Source organism: Pelophylax lessonae (genome assembly GCF_965119305.1).
Source record: "Pelophylax lessonae genome assembly, chromosome: 1".
In the NCBI taxonomy this organism is placed as follows: Eukaryota; Metazoa; Chordata; class Amphibia; order Anura; family Ranidae; genus Pelophylax; species Pelophylax lessonae.
In genome coordinates, this window is record NC_138768.1 from 23,986,799 (window position 1) to 24,011,183 (window position 24,385).

The following is a 24,385-nucleotide window of genomic DNA, read 5'->3' on the forward strand; positions in this document are numbered from 1 at the left end:
TCGTGCCCAGCCGCCACTACTTTTCCAGGCAAGCCATCCCTTCCCTGCACAACCAAGTGGGAGAAAAAATCAGGTGTGCACTGCGCAATGCCATCTGTGCCAAGGTCCACCTAACTACCGATACGTGGACCAGTAAGCACGGTCAGGGGCGTTATATCTCCCTAACGGCACACTGGGTAAATGCAGTGGCGGATGGGCCTGAGGCGGATAGCAATTTGGCGCATGTCCTTCCACCACCGAGGATTGCAGGGCGCTTCAGTTTGCCTCCTGTTCCTAACTCCTCCTACTCCGCTTCCTCATCCTCTACCGTCTCCTCATCCGGTCAGCGTAACACCTTCACCACCAACTTCAGCACGGCCAGGGGTAAACGACAGCAGGCAGTTTTAAAAATTGCCTGTTTGGGGGAAAAACCACACACCGCGCAGGAGTTGTGGAGGAGCATGGAACAGCAGACAAATGAGTGGTTGCTGCCAGCGAGCCTCAAGCCCGGCCTGGTGGTGTGCGATAACGGGCGAAATGAGGATGAGGCACAGGATGAGGAGGAGGAGGAAGAGGATGAAGAGGTAACATTTCCAAGGCTTTCAGGGCAGTCATTCCCAAGGGGCTCCGAGGGTGGGTTCCTGCACACACAAATGCCAGGGACACAATTGTCCAGCAGGGGCACAGTTCTGGAGGATGAGGAGGATGAGGAGGAGATGGAAACATGTTCACAGCAGGGTGGCACCCAGGCCAGCTCATGGCCATCACTGGTGCGTGGCTGGGAGGATACAGAGGACACAGACGATACACCTCCCACAGAGGACAGCCTTTCGTTGCCTCTGGACAGCCTGGCACACATAAGCGATTACATGCTGCAGTGTCTCCACAACGACCGCCGAGTTGCCCACATTCTAACTTGTGCTGATTACTGGGTGGCCACGCTGCTGGATCCCCATTACAAGGACAACGTACCATCCTTAATTCACTCACTGGAGCGCGATCGCAAAGATGCGCGAGTACAAGCGCACGCTGGTAGACGCGATGCTGCTGGCATTCCCACCTGACAGCGGGGCCACAGTGGAAGCACAAGGCCAAGGCAGAGGAGGAGGAGGAAGAGGTCGCCAACACAACCAGGGCACCGCCAGCACCTCAGAAGGCAGGGTTAGCATGGCCGAAATGTGGAAAAGCTTTGTCAGCACGCCACAACAAACAGCATTACCAGCAGCTCATATGGAACGTCTTAGCAGGAGGCAGCATTTCACCAACATGGTGGAGCAGTATGTGTGCACACGCCTACATGTAGTGAATGACGGGTCTGCCCCCTTCAACTTCTGGGTCTCCAAATTGGGCACATGGCCTGAGCTTGCCCTTTATGTCTTGGAGGTGCTGGCGTGCCCTGCAGCCAGTGTATTATCTGAACGTGTATTTAGCACAGCTGGGGGCGTTATCACAGACAAGCGCAGCCGCCTGTCCAGAGACAATGTGGACAAGCTCACGTTCATTAAAATGAACCAGGTACTTCCGGTTCCGGCGCCGCATGGAGTAGGTGAGCGCTCTCCAGCTCCCGCGGCGTGCCCTCCAAAACCGGCTTAAAAAACCTGCCCACAGCCCAGGATCAGCCTCGAACCCCCCTCCGGAGGTCCATCGACACCCAGGGACCCGGCGGTGCTGTTCAAAGTCTGGCCGAATGGAGCGGTTCCTCGAGAAGGCCGCGTCCCGACCTCCGCCGGCCCCTCCGCAAATTGAGGCCCCGGTCTCGGCCTGCTCCGGCGCGGCCGCGGAGCTCCCAGCCATGGACATCACTCCGCCACAGCCGGGCACGACACAGCAGCCCCCTACGCTGGCTCTCTCCTCTGCAGGGCTAGGCACCTCCACGGAGCAAATAGCCCAGGCTGTTGCAGCTCTGCTAAACCCCACCATTGCGGCCTCTGTGGAGAAAGCGGTGGCTGCTGGCATGGCCAGCATAAAGAAGGAGCTGGAGGCACATTATAAGAGGCTCAATGAGGCTGAATCCCGCTTATCTAATATCGAGGATGAGGTGTACCAAATGCAGGGAACTGAACAGGCTCAGGATAAGCTTAATCGCATCATCATGGATAAGTTGGAGGATCTGGAAAACCGATCGCGTCGGAGCAATCTGCGATTTATTGGGATTCCGGAGAACGTCGCCCCCTCTGCCATTCCTGAACTTTGCGCAAAAAAAATCCCCGCTGCCTTGGGGCTACATGGTACGTGTGTGGTCGAACGGGCCCACAGGATGGGGCTTTACTCCGAAGACCGTAAAACCCCGCGCCCGATCATTGCAAAATACTTGAATTATGCGGACAAGTCTGCTATCCTTCAAAAATTCCGGCAGACTTCCAATTTCCAAATTGAGGGCATGAAAATTCTAATATTTGCGGACTATTCTGTGGATGTCGCAAAAAGACGCAAAGCCTTTCAGACCGTATGCTCAAAACTGCACCAGGAACACTTGAAGTTCACCTTGGCCTATCCGGCGACGTTGCGCCTTCGTGCACCTAACGGCGACCAAATGGCGTTTCAGGATCCAGAGGAAGCGGAAGCTTTTGTTCGCTCACTTCGCCTGGGGGATCAGGGCCCCTCTTTTTCTTCATCTGCTAAAGCCCTTCCTTTCTCCAGACCGCTAGATCAAAGGAGCCCCAGTAAGGAACCTGCCAAGCGGCAAAGATATGCCGATGTGGTCAGCTCTGGTCGCCCGAATGTTCACCGTTGATCTGATCCTCCCGACTGTCTCTGATTTGCACTACTGGGCCCATGTATGGGCCTGTTCCCACTAGGACGTGGGCTTAGAGGACTCGGGGTACTCCCGCCTTTCCCTCAGGTTTGATATCTATTTTGCTCTGTTTTATTGGCATGTCTCTTTTGTTTGTTCCGATGCCTAGGTATATCGTTTACTGTTTCATGTATTTTTACACCGTGTGCTCCTGCTCTTCTTCCGCTTTGTACACCCCGGCTGCCCAGAATGCCAGAAGAGCTGGGTACCTGAGCCATACTGACCACTCGGACCATTAAGTGGGTTTACTACCATGGTTGGACTCGGGGGCACGCTTGGTGAGCTGGGCTCCGTGTTGTACACATGCGGAAAAAAGAGAAGTTCTTAATGCTTACATTGTTATTCTGCCATATTGCATTGTATGTTTATGCTCGGTTTCTCCCTGTTTTCCTACCTTCCCTGCCTTCTCCCCTCCCCCCAACGAAGGTGTGCTTCTATCCTCAGTATGCAAGCTCTTGGTTCCGAGAGCTGTCTAAGGTCAGACATGTAATTCCGGTGTTTTACATAACATTGCCCCAGAGTGGGGCTAGGCCGACTCTGTATGCTTCCAGTATAATTCCCCTTTTTCCTGTCCCATGCCTATAGTGACGTGGAATGTTAAGGGCCTCCGATCCCCGGCTAAGAGGATGAAAGTCTTACGACACCTCAAACGGTTAAAGGCGGACATTGCTCTTATCCAGGAATCGCATCTGCCTGCGGAGGATATGAAGCGCATGGAGAAACTCTGGGTAGGCAAAATAGTAGGGTCACCTTCCTCCGGCCGCAAAGCCGGGGTGATGATACTGTTCCATAAGCGCCTCCCGGTGGAAATTCTTTCCACAGACACAGATAGTGAGGGGCGATATGCATCCGCACACATACAGCTTCATGACACTGAGTTAGTTATATCCAACATATATGCCCCGAATGTCCTGGATCACTCCTTCTACGCCACAATTGCGGCCCGGCTCCTCTCCCTCCCTGATGTCCCCCGTATTGTGGGCGGTGACTTCAACGCGGTAATGGACCCGGTTATGGATAAATCCACGCCACGGCAGGGACTGCGCGACACCCAGCGAGCTGACCCCACTCCGCTAGCGTCATTAATAGAATCACTCTCCTTGTCAGATGTTTGGCGTCACTCGCACCCCGCGGATCGGGAATACTCCTTCTACTCCCACCCCCATAAACGTTTTACTAGAATCGATTACCTGTTCTGCACGGACTCCCTCCTTCCTCTCCCTCCTACGCCACCATACATGACATCGCGATCTCAGACCACTCCCCAGTTTCAGTATCTCTACCATTTGCGGAATCCCCCCCAGCCCCCCTAATTTGGAGGTTCCCTTCCTACCTTAAAGACAATTTGGATTTTGCCTTGTACCTTCGTCGTGAGTGGGATGATTACTATGTGACGAATAAACAACACAGCAGCTCCCCTCTCCTCTTCTGGGAGGCGGGGAAGGCCTTTTTGAGAGGTCGTATTATTTCCTATGCGGCGGCTTTCAAACGGCACACGAATAGCAGCTACAAAATGGCTAGTGAACGGTTGGCGGCGGCCCAGCGGGCACTGATACAGGCTGACACCCCCACGGTGCGCACGGCATGGCTTGAGGCTAAACGGGACTTTGACACTTGGGCTGATAGGGTTGAAATGATGCACAAAGCACATCTTGCGGCGACATTACACCGCTTCGGTAACAAGGCCGGGAAACTGCTTGCCAGGTTATGCAAGGGCCCGATGTCCACCACGCACATAGGCTCGTTACGGAACAAATCGGGAGCAGTGGACTCCACTCCGCAAGGGGTGCAGGGGATCATGCGCGACTTTTACGCCTCGCTATACGCCTCCGAGGCCATGGACAGCTCAGTAGCTGATTTTTTCCTATCTGGGACTGAAATCCCCAAAATATCCGAAGAGCATTTAAATACACTTAACGCCCCGATCACGGCGGACGAGATTGCGTCGACTATAAAACATCTTGCGGCCAATAAGTCTCCGGGCCCCGATGGTCTTTCCGGGGAATTTTACAAATTAGTCTCCCCTGGAGTGATCCCGACTCTAGTGGACGTGTACTCTTCGATTTGGCACGGCGGACCCTATCTCCAGACGGGTAACCAAGCCATTATCAAGCTCCTCTCGAAAAAAGGGAAAGATCCGCTGGAGCCGGGCTCATACCGGCCCATATCCCTATTAAATCTTGATGTCAAGATCCTATCTAAAATTGTGGCCACGCGTCTGGCCAATATCATGCCGCATCTGATCCACCCCGCGCAGTCTGGGTTCACCAAGGGTCGTTCAGCCACTGTTAACATAAGGAAGGTCCTGGTTGCTCTGGACCAGGCTCGCATACACCCTGGCCGAGACATGGCTATTGTGACTCTCGACGCCGAAAAGGCATTTGACAATGTCAACTTCCAATGGCTGAGTCGGGTTTTGCACGGCATGGGCTTTAGTGGACCCTTTGTGAATCTCATCACTTCTATGTATCTTACACCATCAGCTAGATTGTGTGTAGGGGGGGCGCTTACGGACGAGTTTAGATTACACAAAGGCACTAGACAAGGCTGCCCCCTATCGCCGCTGTTGTTTAACCTCGCTCTAGAACCCCTCTCCCGGTATCTACTGACCAGAGCCCCTCTCCATGGTATTCGCATAGGCTCTCAGGAGCTGCGCATATCCCTTTTTGCAGATGATGTTCTACTGTTTACTTCCAACCCCGCAGCAGACGTCCCCGTAATAGTTTCCGCGTTCAACAGATTCAGACTGTGCTCGGGTCTCAAGATAAACTATTCTAAAAGCGAGATCCTCCCTTTGGGAACTGGCCCCCCTCGTCCATGGGAAAGGGAATCACCATTCATGATTGCATCTAATCACATTACCTATCTGGGTATCAAGATAGGACGAACTCCGGCATCAATTTACACTCTGAACTACCCCCCCCTGTTGTCCAAAATAACGAAGGAACTGGAAAACTGGAAGGAACTGCCGTTGTCGCTTTTGGGGAGATGCCACCTTATTAACATGGTTAGCTTTGCCCGCCTTCTCTATCTCCTGCAAACTCTTCCCCTATTAATCAGACATAAAGATGCGCAAACCCTGCAGAAAACTTTCTCCCGATTTCTATGGCGGGGAAAGAGACCGAGAATCTCGTATAACAAATTGCAACTCTCCAGAAGCGACGCGGGTATTGACTTGCCTAATCTGAGAATGTATAATCTGTCTTGTTTGCTCAGGGCTGCTCTGGACTGGGTATCACAGACCTCACATTACTCCAATTATGAACTTGAGTCTCAGATGGCCAGTCCATTCTCCCTAACTGCTCTTTTGCATGCCAAATGGGTGACGCTGTGCCCTGATCTACGTCAAAATATACTTTTGAGGGACACTGCCATAGCGTGGAGGGAGGTACGAAAACTACTGAAACTGCCAATACACTTTTCCAAATTCCTTCCAATACGGGGTAACCCGACTTTCACTCCAGGATTGACCCATTCCGTGTTCCACCAATGGGAGGAGAAGGGTTTGATTACCTTCGGACAACTGTGCGACACCAGCTCGGGTACTCCCCTTCCCTTCCGGGTCGTTAAAGATAAATTCGGTGTCCAGGACAAGGACCTTTTCTATTGGACACAATGCATTCACTATCTCTCCTCAACCACTGGGAAACCAGGGACCCGCTTTCATCTGTCTTTGATTGACTCCCTGCTGGATGCTGACACCTATACTATTTCCACGATCTACAAGCCCCTCTTGCGGCAATGCCCGCCGGCCTTGTCCACCTCTACTGCCTCCAATTGGCTCAAGGACTTTCCAGGCAATGACACGTTACCCAATATGGTCAAGGGTCTCCAAACCACCCTTGCTCTAACTCCTAACTCAATTTGGAAAGAGACCCAACTAAAAATCTTCCATCGGGCGCATATTCCTTTTCTATCGGACAAAACCATGCCGGACGCCCACAAATGCCCTTTGTGTCTGGTGGTAAGACCTTCACTCCACCACAAATTTTGGTCCTGCCCCGGTGTAAGTCACTTTTGGGACCAAGTCCTTTTGTACATTACGGACGTCACCAAGTTCAGCCTACCCAAGGACCCTATGATACTCCTGTTCGGCTACTGGGACAAGAGACTCCAAAAATGGTCTAGCCCCCCCTCTGGGACACCCCGTGTGTGGATCCTGACTTGTCTACTAATCGCCAGGAGGACTATCCTAAGCAACTGGATCTCCACATCTCCTCCATCTCTCTCTCGGGTCAGATCAGAGCTCTCCACACTTCTCACAATAGATATCGCCAATACGGACTTCTCAGCTTTATCTTCAAGGGAACTCTTTCACCTGAAATGGGACAGATATATCACTTACACCTTTCCCCAGACTGATCCCACTATGGCTCAATACAGGTTTAACTTCAGAGACTCGCCCAGGACCTTACCCCCACAATCAGATTCACCTTCCAACCTCAAGGACCATTGAGGCCCCCCCCCTTTCCCTCTCCACCCACCTCCCCCCTACTTTGCCAGCAGATGTTCTCTGCTCGGACCTCCTTTATGCTTAAAGTATGAAAATGTTTTTGTTACAGCTGTTGTTGTATTCTGTGTAATGTCTGAAAAATTTTCAATAAAAAAAAAAAAAAAAAAATGAACCAGGCATGGATCCCACTGGACTTTTCCGTACCTTGTGCAGAATAGAGATGGATACCGACCTTACCCAGCCATTGTTCTATTTTTGCTCTTTCTCACTCTTTTGGGGTGTACCCTCATTTAAAATGACTGAAAAAAAGCAGTGTTGGCTACCTCGTCCTCCTCCACCGCCGCTTCCTCCTACACCGCCCATAGGTGTGCGCAGCCTATTGCATTAGGGTGTGCACCCCAAAGTTTAAATACACATGCATGTGTTTGCCTACATGTACATGGCCCCGATACATTACTCTCCCTGCTGGCAAAGTGAAATAGAAGTGTGTGGCACTTCTCTTATGGCAGAGCAGGTCCGAGGGAGATCTTTCCCATCTCCTCACTGGCAAACAGAGCGATAATGCTAATGTGCCCTAGGTGATTAGGGTGTGCCCAGGCACACCCGGCACACCCTGTGCACACGCCTATGACACCGCCACATCCACCACCACCTCAACCTCCCTCCTACTTCATATGGGCCTCGTCCTTCACAGATGAAGAACATTGTTTTATTTTTCTGTTTTTTTTTTGTTGTTTTAAGTTATTTCCCTATCCACATTTGTTTGCAGAGCACTCGCCATGCTCTTAACTACGTTTTGCTGCCATTTGCAGCCCTCTAGCCCTTTCCATTGGTGTTTTAGAGCCATTTTAGTGCCTGAAAGTTCAGGTCCCCATTGACTTCAATGGGGTTCTGTGTCCGGGTAAAGTTCGGAAAAAGTCCGGGACACGGACCCGGACTTTTTTTTCAAGTTCGGCCGAACCCGCCGAACACGGACATCCAGGTGTCCGCTCAACTCTAGTTTTGAGTACTTTATACATGCTGGGTGTATACATTTATGTTAAAGTCACCAAGGATGGTATTGTGTATTTTAAAGGAAAGAACATAGGGTAGCTGGTCAGAAAACTCATGAAGGAAGAGTGACACCAGTCCCAGGGGAAGATAAATCACAGTGCATAGAACCTGACGAAAAGAGAGGAATACAGTGAGGAGAGGGATAGAGAGGGAGGTGTAGGAAGAGCTTCATTGAGAGAGAAGCTTAGGGTCATTACAGCCATCATAGTGCACTTGCAGTACAGTTGAGTACTTTTGTTATTTGCACTAACAATTACATTATCAGGACAAGCTATGGGAGGAATTCCCCCTCCTCCAAGATCCAAGCAGTACAGGGGAGCAATGGAAAAATCACAAAAGTGAGAATAGTCATAAAACTGTTTGGTAGAAATTTAAAATACAACGTTCCAATTTCAGACCATTACCTTTTTTCAAACAGAATTATCATTCCTAGTTCAAAGGTTTCTCATTTCTTAAGTATTTTTAAAAAGTCCCTTTAGGAACCAAAACTTTCATGTCTTCAAAAGAGTGGTCTGGTTGTGGGAAATTATGTCCCACGGGTGTGCAGTAATCCTCTTCCTTATGTTCTTTTAATGTGTCTATAAAACTGAAAATTTATATCAAATACTTACCGTAATTTTCCTTTCCTGATGGACTCCATGGCAGCCTACGTGTGGGTTAGTCCCGCCTCCTCCTACCTCATAGGACCCCACTCCCATAAATTTCACTCTGCCCTAGAGACCATGTTCCATAAAATAGCCTCCTCCGGCAGATGGGTGGGTACTCCGGCTGCCATGGAGTCCATCAGGAAAGGAAAATTACGGTAAGTATTTGATATAAATTTTCTGTTTTCCTGACAGACTCCATGGCAGCCTACGTGTGGGAAATAACTAGCCAAACACACCAGGGTGGGTAATCTGCTGTTCAAAAAAAATTTAATTTGCACCATCAACTGATAGTATCCGCAAACCAAAATCAACAGATGATAAAGAATCTGTCGACACAATAATGAGCCATAAAAGTGTGAATTGAGGACCATGAGGCCACTTTGCATACAACTTCAGGAGCCACATGACGAAACGCTGCCCAAGAAGTCGACATTCCTCTTGTAGAATGCGCTGTCACCGCCTCCGGGGGAGCCAACCTTTAGCTCTATAAGCCCACTAAATGGACAGGACAATCCAAGATGCGATCGTTCTAGACGAAGCATGCAAGCCTTTATTCTTCCCATAGAACAGGACAAACAAATAATCAGAATGGCGTAAATGAGATGTGGCCTCCAGATATAGTTTCAGAATTTGCCCTACATCTAGTGGATGAGTCGCAGAGTCAGAGGATTTGAATGTTGGCAAGACAATTTCCTGATTTTCATGAAAAATAGAGCATACTTTTGGATGCAAATCCAACATGGGAATCAGAACCACCCGATCCGGGAAAAACGTCAAAAAGGGTTCTTTGCATCCCAAAGCTCCTAGCTCAGAGACCCTTTTTGCTGAGGTGACTGCCACCAGGAACACTACTATAAGAGACAATTCTTTGATGGAGAGTTGAACCAGGTTATCCCTTCTGAGGTCTGCAAAGAAATCCAGAAAAAGTGGAAAATCCCACTTAGGGAATCTGGGCTTCCTTTGTGGTCTCAGCCTAGAAGCTCCTCTGAAAAATTGCCTAACTAGAGGATGCTTTGCCCAGGATGTTCCTGTGAAAGCCGAGATAGCTGACACTTGAACTCGAAGAGAACTGACTGATAAAGGCAGATCCAGGCCAGATTGTAGAAAACTCAAAATGTGTTGAACCTTTGGAGTGCCTTGCACATCCATATTTCCGGAGATATGAGACATGAACTTCTTCCATATCCTTTCGTAGACTCTATTTGTTCCAGCTCTTCTCGCATTCAACAGTGTGGAGATAGCTCCGCTTGGACACCCTAATGCCTCCAGCCTTTCTCTTTCAAAAACCAGGCCATCAGGTGCAGATGGGCCGGGCAAGGGTGTAGCACCGTTCCCTGAGACAGGAGATCCTGCCTGGAAGGTAGTGGAACTGGCTCGCGAAAGCTCAGCTGTAGCAGCATCGGAAACCAGGGCCTGTTCGGCCAATATGGGGCTATCACAAGAGCCTCCACTTCTTCCAACCTGAGTCTCGTCAGGAATCGAAGGAGGACTGGAACCGGTGGGAAGGCGTAAGCCTTGTGAAACCTCCATTGCTCTGTTAGGGCATCCACCCCGAAAGCTTGTGGGCATTTGAATCCCGTGTAATACTTCTCCAACTTGAAGTTGCACGGGGAAGCGAACAGATCCACTTCCGGAAGGAACACTAGGGATTTTAGCCACTGAAACACATCGGCATGAAGACTCCACTCGTTGTCCATGGAGACTCGTGATAGAAAATCCGCCTGGATGTTCTGTGTCCCTGGCAGATAAACCGCAGTGAGGTTGGATAAGTATTTCTGAGCCCAGACCATTATTGGCTCGACTTCTCTCAATATACGCTTTATATACGACACTGCCGTCGTATTGTCCAGCCTCAGGAGGACAGATGTTCCTACTGTAAGGTGATGAAATGCTTGGAGAGCTTGAAACGCTGCTCGAAGCTCCAGGATGTTCGAAACTTCCCAGTGTAACCGAGGATTCCATTTGCCCTGGGCTATCTCTGATAGGCAGTGAGCACCCCAACCTGTGTTGCTTGCGTCCGTGGTTATCGTGATCCAGGAGATGGGAAGGATAGAATGGCAATTGAGTAGATTCCTCTTCTGCAACCACCACAGGAGACTGTCCCGCATTACTGGGGAAATCCAAATCAGATGATCCATGTCGCCTGGGCACCATTGGCGAAGAAAACCTGTTTGAAAAGGACGCATCCTCCATTGAGCCCATTTCACCATAGGTGTCGTGGCCACCATAGTACCTATTATTTTGAGGCACTGTGAGACCCAGAGATGAGATGATGACATGGCCAGCTGTACTCTGTCTCTGATAATCAGGATTTTCTCTAGAGGCAAGGAGATGGTGCCCTTGACTGTATTGAATTGAGCCCCGAGAAAGATAAGTGCTTGTGTGGGCTCCAGATGGCTCTTTTCCAAGTTTAGCAACCAGCCGAACTCGAGAAGAGTCGCCGTGACTAGATTTCTGTGAACCAGGAGTTGCTCTTGATCTTGCGACAGAAGTAGTAATTTGTCTAAATAATGGTGAAGATGAACTCCCTTGATTCTGATCAGGGCTGATCAGGTGTTACCACAGCCAATAAGAGTTTTGAAAATACTCGAGGAGATGTTGTCAGCCCGAATGGGAGACATGTAAACTGAAGATGGTGTTGATCCACAGCAAACCGCAGGTATTTCTGGAACTCTGTTGCTATAGGCACATGGAAATATGCATCCTTCAAGTCTATTGACACAAGCCAATCTCCTGGCTGAACCGCCTGGCGGATTGTCAATAGTGTCTCCATTTTGAATTTTTCCTTTTTTATAAAGGAGTTTAGATGTGTGAGGTCTATGACCGGTCTCCAAGAGCCGTTCTTCTTCATTACTAAGAAGAGTGGAGAATAGAGGCCTTGAAACCTTTTTTTGGCTGGTACTGGAACTACTGCGCCTTGAAGCAACAGCGCATCTACGTATGCCGAAAGGATTTGCCTTTTTTCTTCCGACCGTGGAAGAGCTGTGGGAACGAACTTGAGGATAGGTGGACTGCAGAACGACCAAGTGTGGCCTGTGGAGATTGTCCTGATGACCCAAAAATCTCTTATCGAGGCTGCCCAGACGTGTCGAAACCGGAGAAGGCGAGCACCGACCTGAACCGTCTGGACAGGCCCAACATCAAAAGGACTTAGCCGCTTCCCGGCTACTAGAAGAGGCTCCTTTGGAAGCCTTTTGGTTTGAAGATGGATTTTTCCTCCATGTTTTCCGGAATTCACGACCAGGTCTGTAACTTCGAGCAATCCGAAGATTGTCTGGACTGTGTCCTTCTCTGACCCAGCAGGCGACGATCCTGCGGGAGGAACCCCGACTTACCGCCCATGGCCCCCGAAATAGCGCTCTCCAGCTTGTTCCCGAACAAGGAAGACCCTTCGAATGGAATACGGCACCAAGCCTGCTTGGAGGAAGGATCAGCCAGCCAGGGGCGCAGCCATAGAGCCCGTTTAGCTGTCACTGAAGAGAGCATGACCCGGGCCACCAGACGAATAATATCTAGGGAAGCCTCCCCCATAAAAGAAGCCGCCAGTCTGAGCTCATTCACTGCTGAAGCTCTGGCTACTTCTTCTGATATGGACCTTAGATCCGAATCCACCTCTAGTGTCCAGGCCTCCATGGCCCTGGATAAAGCCGCAATGGCTAGGGCTGGTTTACAAGCCATTCCAGCAGACACATAAATCTTCTTAAGGTCAGTGTTGATTCTTCTTTCCAGCCCATCTTTAAAAGACACTGTGTCTTCGAGTGGAAGAGTAACGTGCCTCGCTAATCTCATGAGGGCGGCGTCCACTAGGGGCGCTGACTCCAGGTGCTTCACATCCTCACTCTTGAATGGGTACATCCTGGAAACTTTGGATACCAGAGAATTTTTCCTCTCTGCACATCCCCACTCATCTGAGATGATTTCGCCCAGCTCACCTAAAAAGGGAAAGTTATGGCGCTCTTTCTTTAGGTGCTTGAAGTACCTTCTTTGTTTAGATGGTGACTCTACTGGCTCCTCCCACTTTAGGGCTCCCTTAACTGCTTAACCAGGGTAGGGACCAAGGCAAAATCAAAGCCTGTGCCATGAGTATCCGATTCGTCCTCAATATCCGAGGAGTTGAAGCCGGAAATGCTCTGCTGAGAAGGGTCGGGAGTACTGAGGCTATCCCTAACAGGGATGTCTGCCATACCAGCCGAGGGGCTACAGGTGCGGTCAACCTCCAGGTTTTGTAGGGATTCTTGGACCACCCGTCTAACCAGGGATTCCACCTGCTGGTTATCATTCCCCCTTTCTCTAGAGGCATGGGCAAAACATGCATCGCATAGTGATTTGCCATCAGAAACACGTGCTGCACAACCCCAGCAAGATCTTCTATCAGGGTGTCTTTGTGCTGATGCAACCGTGGAGCCTTCCCTGTGATGTTTTTTAGAAGACTTGTGGCGACTAGTGCCAGGAGATGTGTGATGACGTTGTGACCTGGTAAGGTCCTTATCTTCGCGTACTTTAGTTTGTTTATCAGACCTAGAAGGGCTAAGAGAAAGGGAAGAATTACCCATACTGCCCTAAATCCGAACCGTACAGGGATAGGTAAAAAAAAAAAACACTCTTACCTGTAGAGTAAGGGTTGGCCACTGGGGGGGCGGTGAAGTATCCATACTGCTCTTAACAGGAAGACTGTAATAAACATATAAGGAACATATAAGTATAAGGAAGTGCTGCATACACCAGACTGCACACAGACATCCAGCAGGATTAAGCTTACCACTAGCAGAGACCGATCAAACACAGGGAAGCCGCCGCATATGCCCGCAGTACAATCCCATCTGTCCTGTCTCAGCATGTATGATCCATGCTTGTACTTGCTGCATTGAATGAAGTACATCCCATTACTGGAGGCCAAGCTGTATGATCCTGTAATGCTGAAGGTTCCTTTGTTTGTGTGACAATGTTTAATACATTTATGTGGATGCACAGCATTCATTTATTGTTGCAAGGTTTTGTTCCCTTTTTGAGTACCTGTCCTCAGAATGAAGTATCTTGCTGTTGGCTGTTCACTCGTTCGTCGAATGATGAACAAATGTGCTTCTTCGTGGGAAATTAGAGCGCCCGCATCCATACTGCACTGTGCGTGCGCGGCACATGCAGTGCATTATGTGTTCAGCCAAAGCATGCACCCTGACCTCCATGCTTTGGCCAATCAAATCATCTCTGCCATGATTGGACAAAGGCAGGCTGCCTTTAGCCAATCATGGCTCAGGGGCTAAGTACACGCCCCACACCATATAATGGCTGCTCACACAGCAGCGGCGTGTAGTGAGTGGCTGTGCGGGCGATATAGGAAGTGGTTGAGGCAGGGAGAGGATTGTGATTGAGGCAGGGAGAGGAAAGTGATTTGCAGTTTATCAGACAGTGCAGTGTAGTCAGCAGAGTAGTCTAGTTAATATATTTCTAGTAGCAGTCAGTTAGGCAGGGAGAGAGATTTGTGCTCTTTACAATTTAAGAGATCAGATAGTGAAGTATATTCAGCAGTGCAATATATGCCATAGACCATATACCATAGTATAGACCGAACATTTATATGTACTGTATTTATAGACTTAGGGCAATTGAGTATATATTAGGCCATTCAGTATCTATCGGTCAGTTCAGTATAGAGTATACTTTGATATCTACATATATATAGGGCAATTGAGTATCTATCAGTCAGTTCAGTGTAGACCATACATTGATATCTATACATATATAGGGCAATTTAGTAGAGGTGGAATGGAGGTATTGAGTGGGGAATGATGTTTATTATTGTCCCCAGATGGCCCGGTATTAGGGTGGGAACCCAAAGCAGTGGCTTTGGCTTTACTATTAGTCTGAAATGATTTATTCAAAGGTTTTTTTTAAGAACCAAAATTGGATGACTAGGTTGTTTGTGATTTATTAGCGTATTGGTGGCCTAATAAAGGGGGATGAGGTGGGCCCAATAAGGGCACAGATGAATGGGGAGGTGGCCTTAAAAGCGATAATGACATGAGTGGTGGGGGAGTCCGTTGTTTTTCTTTCCAAGAGAACACTCTATTGTGTTGGTAATCCTCAATATCTCGCCTGTATTTCTGGAGTTTGGTTTTAATAAGGGAATCTTCCTTCTTTTTAGTGTTGCTTTTCAAAGTATCTAACCAGGTAATGGGCAGGCAACAATCATATGATGTAATTTCTTGAATTAACAGTTGAACCTTGTGTACCAGCTCAGTATATCTGATTTTTCGTTGGTCAACGAGTATACCCACCCAGGGATGGGAATTAAAAATTTTAGAAGGCAAAGCAGTATAAAGTTGATCTAAAATATCATATTTGTGGAACTCTATGTCTTGAATAAAATCCATTGGATTAAAAATTAAAAAGTAAAAATATATATAAATAAATGAATGAAACAAGAAAGTGAAACCTAACAGTGAATGTTTTAAAATTGTTATGTAAAAGATTATTTTATAAAAAATGTATATTTGTATGTATATATGTATAGATGTATCCCTAGACAGATCAATGGCCAATAAAGGACTAAAATTGGAGTTATCACACAGGCATAATACAATAAATGTAAACAAGTGTATGATAGTACACAATATAAACAATAACCTCTAAAAAAATATAAATATTATATTACCATATAGAATAAGGAATGAAAGGAACTGTTGGAACCATTTATATAATTGACTAGGATGCTCTTAGTCCTGTCCACACCAATGCTGCTGTGCTGAAGACTTCTATAGGCAAATACAGGTAAGGAAGAGCTAGTGCTCTGGTGTGATTCGCCCCCTTCCGTGTGACGTCACGCAGCGTACGCTACGTTCCAGTGTGGTTCCTGGTTCCCGGCACCCGGAAGACAGAGGTTTCCTTGCAGAGCATTCACCCGTCCATCCGACCGGCACGGACCCCTCCACCTTCCAGGACCTCTGGGACCTTCTACCATCTTCGGACCTGTCACCAGATATTACAAGCTTCCACCTTGCCACCATCTAGTGAGTTGTACCACTTGTGTATTTTTAGCCCATTAATAAAACTGCTGCACTTAGAGGCGCTCTGTTTTCTCTCCTTTTTCTTACATGCCTACACAGCGGTGACTTCACTGTGCTACAGAGCTAGCCCTTTGAAGCAGCTTATCATCACCCCTGCCACAAGGACTTTTATATTGTGGACTGTTTTCTCCTTGGACTTCATTATACTTGTCCCAGCCCACATACCGTCCTTCCCCTAGCTTTATATTTGATTGTTATCAGAATCATTGTAGTCAGTTGGTGCTTGATCCAGCCCACACCAGAGCGCTAGCTCTTCCTTACCTTTATGTAGCCTGGTATGGTTCAGGATGGGGGGAGCTCGCTTGCCCCACCCCCATCCTGGCCAGCCAGGCTGTGTGCTCGGATAACAGTCTGGTATGGATTTTAGGGGGAACCCCAAGCTTATATATATATATATATATAAATTTGTGGTATACACTGTACTATCTGATCTCAAAAAACTGTAAAAAGCAAACATCTCTCTCCTGCTAGCAATGTATTATTTACTACAGGCATACCCCATTTTACGTACACTCACTTTACGTACACTTGTGAGTACGGACACAGCTTGGTCAGCTTGGCATGGCATTACTCCTGGTTTTTAACATTGGCGTCTATAGGAAATCTTGGTCTGCTTGACATGGCACTGCTGCTGGTTTTAACATTGGCGTCTATGGGAAATCTTGGTCAGCTTGGTAAGGCACTGCTCCCTGTGTAACATTGGCGTCTATGGGAAATCTTGGTCTGCTTGACATGGCACTGCTCCCGAACCATAAGTGACAGGGATACCAAATTTAGGGAGCACCAAGAGGGGACCCAGGACTACAACATATCCTATTTTGTTGCCGACCAGCTTGCCTAGGTAATCTACCATGTCATAGTCCTGGGCCCCCTTAACATGCTCCCCAAGTTTGGTGTCCCTGTCACTTATGGTTCGGGAGCAGTGCCATGTCAAGCTGACCAAGATTATCTATACAGCTAGTGTATTTACATGCATTGAGAAGTGAAAAAAGGTATTGCTTCACTTTAAGTACATTTTCGTTTTACATACATGCTCTGGTCCCATTGTGTACTTAAAAGTGGAGTATGCCTGTATAGAATTCCACCAGCTGGCCAAGGGAACCTAACCCACAACCTTGCAATTGCAAGCCTATTATTCTACCACCTACGCCACCATCAAGCATGCTTAGGCTGCACACACTCTCCCTGTTTAACTAACTAACTTCTATCTCACCCTACACACAGTGGATGGGATAGAAGTTAGGGAGAGTGTGTTCAGCCTAAGCAGGCTTGACGGTGGCATAGGTGGTAGAATACCAAGCTTGCATTTGAGGTGGTTGTGGGTTTGATTCCCCTGGATGAGGTTAGAGTCCATGATAATACGAGAACTCGAAGTTCTCGCGAAGAAGCCCATTTGTTCATCATTCGACGCATGCCGAACAGCCAATGTTCGACTCAAAGCTCATCCCTACAATTTAGTATTTATCGGTCAGTTCAGTATAGACCATACTAGATCTATCTATCTATCTATCTATCTATCTATCTATCTATCTATCTATCTATCTATCTATCTATCTATCTATCTATCTATCTATCTATCTATCTATCTATCTATCTATCTATCTATCTATCTATCTATCTATCTATCTATCTATCTATCTATCTATCTATCTATCTATCTATCTATCTATCTATCTATCTATCTATCTATCTATCTATCTATCTATCTATCTATCTATCTATCTATCTATCTATCTATCTATCTATCTATCTATCTAAAATACCAGTGACATTACTACAGTAATCAGTGCTATAAATGTGTTTACGACAGCTGACCGTCCTTCTCTCTCTGCGGGGAACGATCGAGAGTGTCCTATGTCCTGACCTGTTCGGACCTGTCCTATTGACAGAGTCTCCCACCTCAGCTGTAGATCTCTGCAGTTCATCCAGAGTGATCATGGGCCTCTTGGCTGCATCTCTGATCAGTCTTCTCCTTGTATGAGCTGAAAGTTTAGAGGGACGGTCAGGTCTTCGTAGATTTACAGTGGTCTGATACTCCTTCCATTTCAATATTATCACTTGCACAGTGCTCCTTGGGATGTTTAAAGCTTGGGAAATCTTTTTGTATCCAAATCCGGCTTTAAACTTCTCCACAACAGTATCTCGGACCTGCCTGGTGTGTTCCTTGTTCTTCATGATGCTCTCTGCGCTTTAAACGGACCTCTGAGACTATCACAGTGCAGGTGCATTTATACAGAGACTTGATTACACACAGTTGGATTCTTTTTATCATCATTAGTAATTTAGGTCAACATTGGATCATTCAGAGATCCTCACTGAACTTCTGGAGAGAGTTTGCTGCACTGAAAGTAAAGGGGCTGAATAATTTTGCACGCCCAATTTTTCAGTTTTTTATTTGTTAACAAAGTTTGAAACATCCAATAAATTTCATTCCACTTCATGATTGTGTCCCACTTGTTGTTGATTCTTCACAAAAAATTACAGTTTTATATCTTTATGTTTGAAACCTGAAATGTGGCAAAAGGTCGCAAAGTTCAAGGGGGCCGAATACTTTCGCAAAGCACTGTATATAGGGAAATTGAGTATCTATCGGTCAATTCAGTATAGACCATACTTTGATATCTATATCTATATTGATGCATGCATCAATGACACTATTCCTCTAGTCTACCTGCTGGAGCATGCACTTCATGAACTCATGGACAGGGCACTTGAGGCAGAAAAGTAGGAGGAAGAAGAGGACTTGATTTCCCCACAAGGCACCCTTTATGCAGATATCATGTCTGCAGGGATACACAACACACAGGAGGAAGAAGAAGAGGAGAAGGAGGATAGTGGCAGCATGGATGTAGAGGATAGCATACAGCAGTCTTCAAGGGATGGTTTTGATTCCCCAGAAACCCCAGGAGTTGTACGTGGTTGAGGAGAGGTTGCTCCTTATAAGGTCATCCTTAGTGACCCTGAGGACTCAGAAGTTCATGCCTTCTCAAACTTATGTTGCATGGGCTCTCTGATTCTGCAATGACTGCGAAAGGACCCAAGGGTTCATGCTATCAAGGAGAGGGATAATTACTGGTTGGTAACCCTTCTTGATCCACGTTGCAAAGGGAAAAGTTGCAGAGCTCATCCTGCCATCGCAGAGGGAGCAGAGGATGAAACATCTTGAGGAGGCCTTGAAAAAAAAAATTGTAACACCTTTCTTAGGCACTGGGAGGATAACATTCTCTGGAGGTGTTTCTGAGGCATCGTTCAGCCAAAGGAGGAGTGGTGGAGAAGGCTGCCGGCTGACCAATACCTTTAAACAGTTTTTAGTCCTCAGCAACACCCAGGGCTGTTAGGTTTAAGCAACCATTGGCAGTGTCTCCATCATATGATTGTCTAGGGGCAAGCGCAGACTTGGAGACCTTTCCAACTGAGCATCCACTGGGTTACTGGGTCTTGAGGATGGACCACTGACCAGAACTTGCTCAATATGCAATAGAGCTACTGGCCAGTCGTGCTTCCAGCGTGCTTTCTAAATCGACATTCAGTGCTACTGGAGGTTTTGTGACAGACAACAGAGTGTGTCTATTCAGAGACTCTGTTGACCAGCTGACTTTTATCAAAATGAATCAGTCCTGAATCAACAGCAGCTATCAAGCCCCTGATACTGATGTAACTGATTGAATTTGCTAGGGGCCTTCCATCCCTTGAAGGCTGCATATGCTGCCTATCCTATTCCTCAACCTTGATTCTGCTAGCTTCCAGCAATGTTTTTGGTTTAGGTCACCATCCGCACTTGTATGACAGTTGAATAAAATTGAAATTATTTTTGTAATTTTTAGCAGTAGGCCGTGTGTCTGTGCCCTGTGCTCAGCAAGGTTACGGTGTTCAGGCACCACCAACACCAAAGGCCCAACTTTTTACACTTGTATGACATGTACATGCAATTTCAAATTTGTATGGAATTCTTACCAGCTGGTCCTATTCCTGCACCCAGCAAGAGTAACTGTGAGGGGGTTACGGTGTTCAGGCACCACCAACACCAAAGGCCCAATTCTTTGCACCTGTATGACAAATACATGCGATTTCAAATTTGTATGGAATTCTTACCAGCAGGTCCCGTTCTTGCGCCCAGCAAGAGTAACTGTGAGGGATTACGGTATTAAGGTACCACCAACACCAAAGGCCCAATTTCAGTTTCAGTTCCTTCCAATACTAACCTTCCAGGTCCCCGTCACTTCAGCAGGTTTACATAGCCACCACCTAACCTTGGCGAGGTAAGATGACAGTACATCACCCCCACTAGATCACTGATAAGAACACATACAACACTTGATCTTAGCCTTTTTTAAATTTGGATGGAATGTTTACCAGCATGGCCCGTTCCTACACCCAGCAAGAGTAACTGCGAGGGGTTGCGGTGTTCAGGCACCATCAACAACCAAGGCCCAATTTTTCTGCACCTGTATGACAAGCACATGCCATTTGAAATTTGTATGTATATTTGTATATGACATTTTGTAGCAGAAAACAAATTGGCCAAAAATGTAAAAATATTTAGATTTTTACATTTTTTGGGGGGGAATTTCATATAAAAAAATGTTAAAAATATTGTTATTTTCTTCAAAATAAACGCTCTTTTTTTGTTTATAGCGCAAAAAGTAAAAGTCGCACGGGTGATCAAATACCACCAAAAGAAAGCTCTGTTTGTGGGAGAAAAAAAATGGGCGTCGCACGACTGTGCAATTGTCAGTTAAAGTCGCACAGCGCCGAATCGCAAAAAGTGGCCTGGACGTAAGACAGCAAAATCCTCCGGTGGTAAAGTGGTTAAAGTAATTATTCATTTTTATAGTTTCACTTGAAGCCATTTACTTTAATCAGTAAATCACTTCTCCTTTAAAAACTATCGTTTTTTTTTTTTTTTTTAAATATTTGCATTGCTACATGTTTCCCCAGATCAGTACCTGGACCCCCATACACTTTTTTGGGGCAATAACTTGCATTTAAGCCTTCAAAATTAGGACTTTTGATTTTTAACGTTCGAGTTCCATAGACTTCAATGGGGTTTGTTTGTTTGTTTGAATAAACTTTTCCCCTGTTCGCTGTGTTCTGGTGCAAACTGAGGTTGGGTGGTTGCCTGAAGATCAGCACTGGGGATTATTGGAATATTCCTTTCAGGGTTCTGTCCTCTGTTAGGCCAGGTTCTCATTTGTGCGGGTAGTGCTGCTCACACCACTATTACACTTCTTACACTTAGACATCGGCCTAACACTCCATGTTTGGTTCTCAGCAGAACTCCGGAACAGGGGAAATGTTCTAACTCAAACAGTGAATCCAATTGCAGTCTATGGGAACCGAACAGGAAAAATCAAAAGTGCCCATTTAAAAGGTGTGTATGCAAGTTATTGGCCATAAAAGGGGTATGGGGGTCCGGTTACCGCTCCGGGAAACATGTATCAATAAAAAAATAAATAAATAAAAACAATATTTTTTTTTCAGGAGCAGTGATTGTAATTATGCTTAAAGTGCAACAATAAAAATAAAAAATTACTTTTAATATAGTGCCTGGGGGGGGCCCTTAATGTGCCTGTAAAGTGGCACATCTGTAGCATGCATAAAACACACTGCAGCAAAAATGACATTTCTAAAGCAAAAAAATGTTTTAAATGACTCACGGTTGCAATTGCCGGCACCCAACTATTAAAAAAAAAAACGCATGGGCCCCCCAGTCCATACCAGACCCTTAGAGACTGGAATGGATTTGGAGGAAATCCCCATGCCAAATTATTTTTTTTAAAAATGGTGTGGGGTCCCCCCAAAATCCCTACCATACCCTTATCCGGGCATACAGCCTGGCAGGTCAGGAAAGGGGGGCAAGCAAATGCCCTCCCTCCTGAACCATACCAGGCCACATGCCCTCAACATGGGGGTTGGATGCTTTGGGGAAGGGGGGCCGGTGGTTGTGGAGGGTCTATGGGTGGGGGTATTATTGGAATCTGGAAGCCACCTTTAACAAAGGGGCCCCAGATCCCAGTCCCCCTTATGTGAATGAGTAACTGGTACATAGTACCACTATCCATTCACCAAAAAAGTGTCAAAAAGTAATAAACACAAGAGACAAGTTTTTAACAATAAAAAATTGATATCCCTCGATGTAAATCCATCATCAATAATGCTGCCCGGTAACCTGAAAATCTAAAATAGAATCAAAAACGTTCTCCCTCCTGGGAGGCATCCCGCTGAATGCCTCCTCCATGCACATTTCTTATATAGGTAACTAAGTCACTCAGCGGCATCGCCCCTTCTGACGTCACCGACTGGTGCATGCTGGGCATGTGATGTCAGAAGAGGCGGTGCCACCGTGTTACATGGCCAGGTGACCTCGCCCCTTACCTATTTAAGAAATGTCAAAGCGCAGAGAAGGCATTCGGTGGGAACCGTTTGCCCATCCCTACTTACACTATTATGTCTGTAGCTTTGCTCTTGAATAGTTCATATCTTTCCATTATATTTTAGGTCCCAAGGGGTCGATGCTCTAAGGAATGTCTTCCAGGGTTCAGAAAATCTGTAAGAGAAGGATATCACCCATGTTGTTATAATTGTGCTCCATGTTCAGAAGGAGAAATATCAAACCAATCTGGTAAGCTTTATATTTCTTTAAATAGAAACTTTGATATTGAATTAGAAAATGAAAACTTTTAAAGTCCCTTAAAGTGATTCTGTAACCACTTTACACTTTGCAGGCTGAACATCTCATTACATTGTATGAAATTAATGATTACAGATGGGGCCTTTTTTGCTTTGCAGGAACACAGAATCCATCTCTTCCCCTGTGAGAACTGAGGTATACCTTGTTTACATAAGAATATCTCAGTTCTCCGTGTTTTACTAACGATCGGCGCATTCCGGAGAACATTGAGTTTCCCGAACCCGCAGATCAGCTTCTGCTAGCACCCCCTGCAGGCGCAAATGCAGAATCACGTGATTTGGTGCACAGCTGCCACCCTGTAGCAGTCAAAGTGCAATAGGTCGGTCAGCAAGTGGTTAAGGAAATGACTGAAAAATATTCAATATCATCAAATAGTTGCATTCTCGGTGTACCGTGCCTAATGTTATTTTCACTTATTTTTACTCTACAGACAGTGAACTCTGCAAGAAGTGTCCTAAAAATGAATGGCCTAACAAAGCTAAAAATATTTGTATTGACAAGGTCATTGAGTATTTATCATACGAGGAGGATATTCTAGTTTTATTTTTTTCTGTATCTTCAGTCATATTTGCTAAAACATCTCTCCTTACACTTGGACTATTCTTTTGGTTTCGGAGCACTCCCATAGTCAGAGCCAATAACCGGAACCTCAGCTTCATTCTGCTCCTCTCCCTCATACTGAGTTTCCTGTCTGTATTCCTCTTCCTTGGCCGTCCTGTGGATATTACCTGTATGCTGCAACAAGTCTCCTTTGGAGTTCCCTTCACCATCTCAGCATCTTCTATCCTAGCCAAAACCATCATGGTCTTCATTGCTTTCAAAGCCACCAGACCTGGAAGCTCTTGTAGAAAATGGGTGGGAGTCAAACTTCCCAATACAGTCATGTTATTCTGCTCATCCATTCAGGTTATGAATTGCATTCTCTGGTTGTCCATCTCTCCACCATTTCAGGAGTATGACATGGACTCCTATCCTGGGAAGATCATCATTCAGTGTAATGAAGGGTCAGTTATCGGGTTCTACTCTATGTTGGGTTATATGGGGTTTCTGGCAGCTGTGAGTTTTGTTCTGGCTTTCATGGTGAGGACATTACCGGACAGTTTTAATGAGGCCAAGTACATCACCTTCAGCATGCTGGTGTTCTGCAGTGTCTGGATTGCCATGATCCCGGCCTATCTGAGCACCAGAGGGAAATACATGGTGGCTGTGGAGATATTCGCCATATTGACCTCCAGTGCTGGAATATTATTGTGTATGTTTTCTCCAAAACTCTACATTTTACTTTTAAAACCTGAGCTGAACACAAGAGGAACAATGCTGGGGAAAAGAATGCTGTAAATGTAACTCATTAATTCAATGTATAATGCTGTAGACCAGATTAAACACATTCAGTAATATTGTTAAATCATCATCATTATGATTTTTGTGTATATTAACTGCCTTCTGTCTGCCTATTGTACATAAGTGGATGGAAGGCGGATATTATAGGATGGGATGCTTCTTGCTCTTACATGACCCCTAGCATGCACAAGCAAAGTAGTGTGACTGCGCTGTTCATTGGACAATGTTGATCCCAAATATTGCGTTGACCAATCAAAACATCACACCATGTAACCAACACCTGCACTTAGCAGCTTGCTCCCACTTTGCTCTCACACACTGATTGGAGTGTGATAAGAAAGAAAGCTTCAAGATCACCAGTCA

At 46.5% G+C, this 24,385-nt stretch overlaps 1 protein-coding gene across 1 annotated transcript in view; it reads left to right on the forward strand.

The window, feature by feature from the left end:
- The window catches only part of LOC309565000 (vomeronasal type-2 receptor 26-like), a gene marked incomplete at its 3' end in the record, with an annotated part of 98,297 nt that extends 74,278 nt beyond the window's left edge, over positions 1 to 24,019 (forward strand). The window contains exons 3-4 of the mRNA XM_082269733.1: positions 22,489 to 22,612; positions 23,112 to 24,019. Of these exons, the coding sequence (XP_082125859.1) occupies positions 22,489 to 22,612; positions 23,112 to 24,019 (1,032 nt within the window). The remainder of the gene's footprint in view (positions 1 to 22,488; positions 22,613 to 23,111) is intronic.
- Positions 24,020 to 24,385: the final 366 nt, after the last annotated feature.